This window comes from Schistosoma mansoni, chromosome 1, assembly GCF_000237925.1.
Source record: "Schistosoma mansoni strain Puerto Rico chromosome 1, complete genome".
NCBI lineage: Eukaryota > Metazoa > Platyhelminthes > Trematoda > Strigeidida > Schistosomatidae > Schistosoma > Schistosoma mansoni.
This window is the reverse complement of record NC_031495.1, coordinates 20,365,032-20,374,858: the sequence shown is the minus strand read 5'-3', so window position 1 is coordinate 20,374,858 and position 9,827 is coordinate 20,365,032. Positions and strand designations below refer to the sequence as shown.

General features: G+C 32.4%; 1 protein-coding gene across 1 annotated transcript; it reads left to right on the top strand.

Moving 5' to 3' along the window:
- Positions 1 to 541: 541 nt before the first annotated feature.
- Positions 542 to 5,544, top strand: Smp_034610 (putative innexin; the record flags this gene model as incomplete). The annotated part of the gene is made up of 3 exons (XM_018793597.1): positions 542 to 602; positions 786 to 1,147; positions 4,498 to 5,544. The coding sequence occupies 3 exons, from the start codon at positions 542 to 544 to the stop codon at positions 5,542 to 5,544; spliced, it is 1,470 nt and encodes a 489-aa protein (XP_018648094.1).
- Between the last annotated feature and the right edge of the window lie 4,283 nt (positions 5,545 to 9,827).

The window sequence follows — 9,827 nt, the reverse complement described above, 5'->3', positions numbered from 1 at the left end:
AATAATTAATGGTCATAGAGGTGTAAAAATAAATTAGGTAATATGATGCGTATTCATGAATTAAAAAAATTAGAATATAAGACATAAGTAAAGGGGGGATGCAGTAATAATAATGATAATAATAATATTAAAGCCATGGTAACGATAACGATAAGACGTACTTCTTTTGTACGCATAGTTCTGGTTTGAGCTCATGGATGGTAAGAGCTTCGGCTATTTTTATGAGTTGGATACGAAGAAATCTAGGTAGATTTGATTGGATCATATAAACAACCTTAAAATCAGGCTGTGGATTCGTAGAATGATTACAGTCGATTAGGTGTTCAAGTATAGAACTCCTAACTGCTTTCCTTTCACCCTTATAGTTGACTACTATTCTAAGCTCTATGTGTTGGTATGTTTCATTTTAGAAAAATGGCTCTCTCTCTCTCTCTCTATATATATATATATATATATATAAAGGTTGGTGTTTTATCTTAGTTCTTTAGCTGTTCATATTTTAATAAAAATTGATAATTAAGTGAATACATTAACAATTCACATGGATTATGTTGTGACTAGTAGCAATACCTTACTTGACTCTTCATATCGCAAGACGATAGGTAAAATGTTGTGAACCTTGGCTTCATGTATGTGACACTTTTTGTAGAAATATATATAGAATCATATGAGAACTGAAACTCTACTTGACGTTTAAGTATGTGTTTTAACAATTACAAGTCGATGTTTTACGTATTCCTTTAAAAATATTTTCCTTTTTACTCTTCTAACATAAAATCAACCAGGTAAACCGATACAATGCTGGACACCGCAAGAATTTACTAGAGCATGGGAAGAGTATGCAGAAAATTATTGTTGGGTAGCCAGTACATATTTTATACATTTAACCAGATATCCAACATCGAATATATTGGTGTCACAGTCTAATTTTATGCCAAACGGTTATATAGATACAAATGGACAACGTGTATTACAGCCTTATTCAATATTTCCAAAATTTTCAAGACCAAAAGCGGGAGAATTACCAAGTGATGGTCGATTAATTAGTTATTATCAATGGGCTCCTATTCTACTAGCAGTTCAATCATTCTTATTCTATTTACCATGCCTTATTTGGAGACTTTTTGCTGGTCAATCTGGATTTCAAGTAAGTTCACATTCTTTTTTTATACACGCAAATTAAAAAAATAAACATGTACGCAATAGCGTGAACATGCAATAGACGAGTTCAAGGTTGCATGATAAGGTCATCCTAGTTACCATTGCTAGCCATTATTCAAATACATTGAAATAACTAAGTATGTCGTATGTTTTTACAAATTTTTATTTCAATATTTACGTGTAATATGTCGTTTATTCAGTAGGCGATAATTATAACTTCCTAATAGTTGTGGATTAAAAATTATCCATCTTGATAGGTAAATTGATTTTCTCTTTTGTATCAACATAGTTACATTGGATGATTATCCAAATACAAGATAAACAAAGATTCGTACGATCCAGAAAAGACTTAAAATGAACTATAAATTCAAGTGTACTACAACTTTAGAGAACTATACAATTATTTCTACAAGATAATTGAAGGTGACTTTGTTATAGCTAGCATGACAGATACAATTTTCCAAAAAAAATCACCTCAGTATTAACAATGCCTTCTTGAAGTGTTTGTCTCCATGATCTTAATTATATCGGCGAAACTCTGCAGCAAATGTCTCAAACATATGTTATAAATACCTTCAATTTGATTTTATATAAAAGCAGGGAGAATGCAAGCTGTTGCATATTTGAAATCTCTCACCTAATTCTGATTTAGGAATCAGAAGATCGTCAGTCCCATAATAGTGGAAAACCTGAACAGTAAGGTACCTTTGTACTTAAATTATCTTTCATGATCAAGATTACGTTTAGTTTTGTTCGCTGCATAGGGAAAACTCATATAGAGAATGGAAATACATTCATTTAGATTTAAACCGTCAAAAATTTTAATCATTCACTTTAAGTTCAGATTAGCTCTCAGAATCACAAATTCAATTTTCAGTAATGTATTTATTATATAACTAATTCCAGTGTTTTATATTATTTAATTAGTATTCTTAGTGTATGACTGGAATCATCTCATCTGATGAGCGACATTTGACAAATCAAGTTCCTAGTGCAACTATTAGGTTGGAGCACGTGAAATTACACTGCTTCTCATAAGATGCCTGATTTTGAAGAATAACAGTAATAAGCGTTGAGCTTAACTTTCAGTACTATCGACAAGTCACATATGCAACGTCCAGGGAAATTTTGAGTTGGGAATTCTAATCTATATAGCTTAGCCTCAACGATAAAATGTTAACAATGAACTGATAAAGTAATCTTATGTGACTCAGTTCTGAATCCTTGAGAAAAAAAATACTATTTTCAGGGTTTCGAATACTTCTACTTAATTTGAACCCGAATTCAGCGAACGTTTATTGAGGATCTTAAAATATTCTAAATACACAGTCTCATTAATATATTTATTCATAAATACTTGTATCCATTACGAAATTGTCTTTAAGATGTTGTAGTGAACGAGAACACGAGTGGAAAAAATCGAATGTAATTGAACACAAAATTACAGAATCTTTCAGTAAAATCTGAGAATCATACATTAAATACTTCATCTGAGAAATACCAGTCAATCGCCTCAGACTTCATTGTTCTTTCGTTCCCATACCAATCACTCACTGTTCTCGTTCTCTTTTCTTCGATCTTCTTAACCTTCTGCCATCAGACATTTCACATGCTACTTATATCTGTCCACATCAGTAGCACACACAATGTAATTACTGAACTCCCAATATTCTGTTTTCATCACAGACGTATGACACTTTAAACTAAATTCGAATCTTTATTTCGTGATAAGTGACAGTCGTTTCCTTGGTTGATGCAGTCGATTTTGGATTTTGTAAATTCTAATATAATTCCATATATATTGTATAAATATTAAAATTGAATGATAAGGATTACTTTGAATGAGGTTCTATTCGCATTCTGTTGAAAAGCAAAAAAGCAGTGAATAAAATTGTTTTGATGAGAAATTTAGACTAAAATAAATTACTCATCTAAGAAGATGATAAATTTTCAAATTAATAGGAATAAACTCTGACTTTAAATTCTTCACAGAGTAGTCATATGTATTCATTGATCAAACTGTGTTTGACACATTGAAAGTTCACATTAGGAACACATAAATGAATGAGCTCAGATGGTTACACCACGTTGACTATCTATGAAAGCCAGTAAGCTGAATTATTTTTAATCGCAAATAGCAAGTTCATTTCTCTAATTTTTATTTTCTTGACATAGTTTATGCCTTCCTACCTCAATGTTTAACTATTTCAAAAACTGGCCATCATAATACTGAGTTAACAATTAAGAATAAATGGTGTTATCAGATAAGAGAATGAGGTCTATTTACACTTTTTATGGTGTAGATTAGAAGAATAGCACAGATGTCATTGAAGGCAAAGACTTTTTGTTCGTTTGCGAAGGATTCCTTCTATTGGTTATGTTAAGATCTTAAGATAATAAATTTTGGTAGAAATATGATGTTTTGAGAACTTATGAATATAATTATAACCAAGAAATAAGTTGAAACCAGACATTCAGTATCTATTTTCTTAACAGATTACCTAAGTCTGGGAGAATATAACTGAACTTTTCTTTCAAAAAAATAGGTAGCTCGAGAATCCTTTTACATCGAAAATCCCAAACTCTAGAAAAATCTATTTCGACTTAATAATGTCCTTACTACTGAGAATGTTTGAATTTGTCACATACTCTAACAATTAATTGGATAGAAACAAACTTTAAATTCAACTAGTAGAATAAAAATATTAGGAACGTTGAACAAGTGCATTGAGTTTAAATTAATCCACCTTCTTTAGGAATCATACAGAATCAAACTTCCTGTTTATGTTATAATTCACCAAAATTAAACATTATTGTCGAATTGAAACAAGTTAGATATTCATGTATACATAGTTTATTTCTGTTTCACTGTCCATAACTTTGTGCTGTTCCACTTTATAAAAAAATATTTAATATGGTTGATTTATTAGTATAATCTGATCGAAGAAGCCTGAACTAGCATAAAGCAGCTGTCCAGTGCTTCCTGCTTTCTGATGCATGTCTTTCTAAGAATAGTTTGTGGTTTCAATTCTAAAATGATAATACTGTAACGTTTACTTAATTTCACTGTATGATTTTTTAAAAAACTGTTCAATAGAGTAATTCATGTGCCATGTTTTATTGCTATAATACAAAGTTTATTTCTATTCTAACATTACCGGATAATTTAAAGTGATTTCCTCTTAATTGATTCATGCATAAATGTAAGAGGTTTCAAGAAATCATTTATTAGATAACTGAAATACCTAAATGACCAGTACGTAATCCATAACGGTATATGATGCAACCTATACTGAAAACTGTTGTGCTAAGTTTGATAATTGATCTTATTTACAGGTGAAGAGGATAATGCAGTTTGCTTCAGAGGCAGCCCAAGCAGCTCCAACCGAAGGTGATACTTCATGTCAGCCGCAAACTCAGTCAAGCCAAGTTGATCAGATCAACCAAAGCAAAAAACGAACCTCTGTCATTGCTTTAAACACTATGGGTTTTTCAAGTTCCGCTCCGAATTCTAGCTTTTCTGCAACTAAATCAGTAAAAACATTGGCTCGTTATTTAGATATGTGTTTCATGAGACAACGAGAACTACGTCGAGCTTTTATCCTTGGTTCAGATCAAAAGCTCAAGAAAAATAGCTATAGCATTCGAACACAGTCTTCTAAAAGTCAGAGTGGATTTTACCTTCCAGAAATAGAAAGTGGTGTCTTTAGACATGGTCAAAGAAGTGTAAATCGCATTCACAGCAGTGCTTCAAGTAGAACTAGATCGGGGTTAGCTTCAGAGCTGACAGAATATGAACAAAATTCAACAGTTCAAAGACTGGCAATGCATCAAAGGAAAAGGTGTTTTACATTTTCTTCTTGTTTTCGCAAACCCTGCAGAAAGCGTAAGTCAACATCCAGTTATCAACAGTACAGCAACAAATCATCTAAGTTAACACCTCAAACAAGTTTACCAGATAATTTGGAAACAGTTGCGATGCCAAACAGTTACTATTCTGCTCATAAAAGGTTTGATGATTGTTCGCAGACTGTGAATGAGTTGACAATCGAAGAACCTTCGCAAAATTCAAGTACTTGTTGTTCATGCTGGGGAACACATACACCGAAACATCCACAAAAAACTCGTACCACCCACATACCGCCGTGTAGGTATCAAGGAAATTTTCTTGTTCGCTTATATATGCTCGTGAAGCTAATTTATTTATCCAATGTAATTGGACAAATTTTTCTGCTTGAGTATTATACTGGTGTGGAATATAATTTTTATGGAATTAGAGTACTGTACGATCTCGCCAGAGGAAGACAATGGGAAGAATCTGGTCATTTTCCTAGAGTGACATTCTGTGATTTTGAAGCAAAGAAGCTGGCACAAAGTCATTAGTAAGTTAATGGAAAATAATACCATATATTTATGATAAAACATTATCTTTCTTATTATTCTTGTTAGTAGCATATGTATATCAAGAATACTAATCATTCGTATAGCGTTTATAAGATGAATTATATTCAAATTAATCACAGTCAAACAATGAATTCAGTAGGTTCGTAAAACGTCGTTCGTTAAATAGTGGCCGAATATACACCTGAGTAGAACAAATGCTCGGATGCTACATAATTGGGCCTCATAGATAACTTAATTAGACATGCTACTTCATTATTTTTCAAAGTAGAACATCGTGAAAAAAGAGTTTTTCTAGATTCAGATGTAAACGATATTGTTGGTAAGAGTTAACTTGGCTATTTTCTTTTAAGAATTCCTTCAGTAGGAAGAAAAACTTCAGACTTAAATGTCAGCTATTTAGTTTAACTGTTTGTTTTTTTATTAGGTAAACTATAGCAAACTTAAATCCAAACATTTATGAGCAAAGACGGATAGTGGTTAGCAGTGGAATCCAGGACGCGCGTTTCGTCCTATTCGGGACTCTTCAGCTGGACGTACCTGCATCTCAGACTTGATGTTCACTCTGGGACACGAACCCAGTACCGTCCGCTTCAAATGCCATCACGTTATCCACTTATCTACTGAGCCCTGATAGCCACCTGCTTGTGCAATGAGGTGAGGTTTAAATTCACATGGTGTTGTTTACTTGTATCTTCCTATTGCAAGTACTTCCAGCTGACGAGTCCCAAATAGGGCGAGACGCGCGTCCTGGATTCCACTGCTAGCCACTATCCATCTTTGCTTTTAAAGCTTGTGACTTCAGGCAATACCGAGGTAGTCCGCACAGTATACACATATACCAACAAGAGAATGATCAATTGCAGCCCTAAATAAAAATGGGAAGATACAAGTAAACAACACCATGTGAATTTAAATCGAAACATTTATTAACTTTTATCCTTCCCGTTAATTTACTTAAGAAATTAGAAATGATTGTCTGAATAGCAACAATTATATCTTTCAAATTCAATTATTATTATTTGTTTGAATCTTCCCATTGATGTTTTAGGGCTGCAACTGGTCCGTCTCTAGTTGGCATATGTGCATACTGTGTGTATTGTGTATATTTTCTTTAGCAAAAACAGGACTTCATTCTCATTATTGAAATGATTTAATTCCAGTGCCGTATCTTTTTTTATTTCATTCATTTCTATCAAAGTAACTAACGGAAAATATTGAAGGAAAAAGTTTGTCATAAGTAGTGTATTATTTTATTGAATTACTTTAGAGTAAGTTATGTTTTAGTATACAGGAAGTATATACATGTATAAACCATTTGGATTGTTATGACAGTTCGGTTGATTCGCAAACATGCTGACACACAGATATTTGATTACAAAAATAATATCAATGGATGACTGATGAGAAATAAATGTCATTCTCAGATTTCAAGTTTCGCTTGACAGTTATTGATTATTAACGGGAAATTATTCACTAAGTTGTGTACGTCAGATTACATTATTACGTTACGTGTCAGTCAAAACAAAAGTTCTGTTGTCGTTAGTTTTTAAGACGTATTCGAACTCTTAGAAAAATACATTATTCATTTCAGATAGTTGAGGTTACATTGTTCCTCGACAAAATTAGAGATGATTTCAAGATGATGCATAACATAACCTAATGAATATATTGTACTCTGTAACCAATAGATTTTGACTTTAACTCATTATTGAATGCCCAATAAACTACTCACGATAAAGTCTGTTTCGATTTAGTTTGCTTTGTAATGAAGTGTATATTCTAAGTTGTTTAGGAATAGAAATTTGGATAAATAATTCATTATAGATTTTATCATATTTGCAAAATATCTTGTCAACAAAAACTCATACGCAAATAATCCTACTTTCATACCTTTAGCCTGCTTAGCTTGAATTATCCGATATAAACCATGAAAGCTGTGTTAAATCTTTGTTCAGTTTTCATCACTGTCATTTGAGTATTGTGTATGATATCATGATACCATCCTAAAGCTTTTATTATTTAATATTTCATATAAACAAATTAGGAATGATTACACTTTAAAACAAAGCAATACGAAAAGATTTGTATTTGCTTATTCTTGCTTTGTTCGAATTTATATAAAGAAAGCCAATCGCGTGCAGTTATTGAAATGCAACGTTTTATTGTTTACTCACCCACATATTTCTTTGAATTGGCACAATTTTGGTAAATGCCATTATTATTGTAAAATTAGCACATTTTAAAGAAAAGGTTTTACTGTGGTAATTTTCTTTTTTTTAATTTTTCTATTCGTATATATGAATCACATTTGAAAACACTAGGTGGATAGTGGTTCTAACGGAGTATCATTACTAGTTCACTCAAAGTCTTCATCGTTGTTATAGTGTTGAAAACCATATTTTTGGTATTCTCAGTATTAGACGATAGATACAATCACCTACAAAGTAGTTTTTTATTTTCAGTTAGGCTTAGGAAATCCAACGGTAGGGTAACAGGATGATGTATAAATAAAGCGAGAACAAGATTTGCAGAATAATATGAATTAGTTAAATTTCACGGTTTCTCATCAGCTGAAAATGGCCTTTATCTACACTATTAGTAGTATTATAAAAGATTTCCAAATACCGCAATCAATTAAGAAATAAGAAGAAACAATTTATTGAACATAATATTTAGGATTGATTTGTATTTATGTGTTGAGAATAAATTCATAAAAAGATAGGGATGAAGATATGGATGATAATAAAGAGACAATAAATAATAACAAATCTCACTTAAATCATGAACCGAATAATGTTAGACCATCACTGAATGCCTGAAAAAACTGGGCGGCCATTTTGCCCTAGTGTGAGACTCCTCAGCAGTGCGCGTCCTCGATTTCGCGTTCTGAAATGAAATTCAGGACCTTCGGTCTAGAGTGTTAATGTCTAACCATAATAAATCCACGAATTTACAGGACCATCTTTCATCGTCTTCGGTGAGTAATTACCTCACACTGTATTTCACTCTTGCGAGAAGCCGTGACCATAGGAGTTCAATTGTGTCAAGTGAGAGGCAGTTTCTCACCGAAGGTTCTGGATTCAAATTTTAAGTGTGGGATCGTGAATGCTCACTTCTGAGGAGTCTCATACTAGGACAAAACAGCGTTCAAATGATTCCAGTTTTTCAATGGTGTTCTAACGTTAATTTGTTCATGGTCCCAATGAAATCTAACAATTCCCACAATCTCATATTGGAAATAGTAACAAATTGTTGGTAAATGAGTGACGGTCAAGGAACTTGGTTACAAAGTCCCATTCTCCATTTAAGTTTTCAATGAATTATTTCAGTTAGAAAATAATAACATGACGATATGTCTGGTTTAATGATTTCACTTTTACCATGACATGAAGAAAGTGTACGAAATGCAAGGAAATTTAAAGGGGCAATTGTTTTAAAATGAGTTGAATAAACAATCTTGATACGTGCACACATATGACTTTTTATTTTATTGGAAGAAATCAGTATATGTGTGTACTGGATTACACATTTGATTGTCATTTATTTCATTTGTCATTAGGCGAGTAGAAAATCAAGATTATTTTGTGGTTTTCTAGTTTGAATGAAAAACAAAAGAATATACGGTGTTAGTGCCAAATTTAGTGGTGATTATATACAAAATTATGATTGATTAATATGGTATTGATTTGATTTTACTGAATGTTTCTTAACGATCTAAAAATAGTTAAATGATCATTCAAAATTTGGGGATACACAAATCTGATTATTTGTTGATACAATATATTTCTTAGAGATGAATACATTTGATTTTAAGTGAAATTATATTTATAACTTTCAGATCATACGTCAACTATGTTCAAGTTTAACTATTACATAAGAATTCAGTAGTTACTATTCAGCTTGAGAGTTATTTGTTCAGGTTCTATCTGAGCTGAAAATTACTTCTTATAGATTTGTAGTATGTTCGTGCTAAGCAACTTTCATTTCCAATCAGATACTTACTGATGACTGTTTCGCGATAAAAAAATTAATGTACTTTTCATCTAATTTTATGATAAATACATATTGTCAACATGGTGGTTGGAGGTGGTCAACAGGAAACCCTGGACCGAGGTTTCGTGCTACTTGGCACACGTCAGCAAGGTGTACCTGTAATCTTGAGGGAACTGATGCTCTCTGGCGGATTCGATCCCGTGTCACTCAGCTTCACAGTCAGAGACGTTACCACTGAGCTATTCGGGCCGCGACCGACCTCCTGTAGG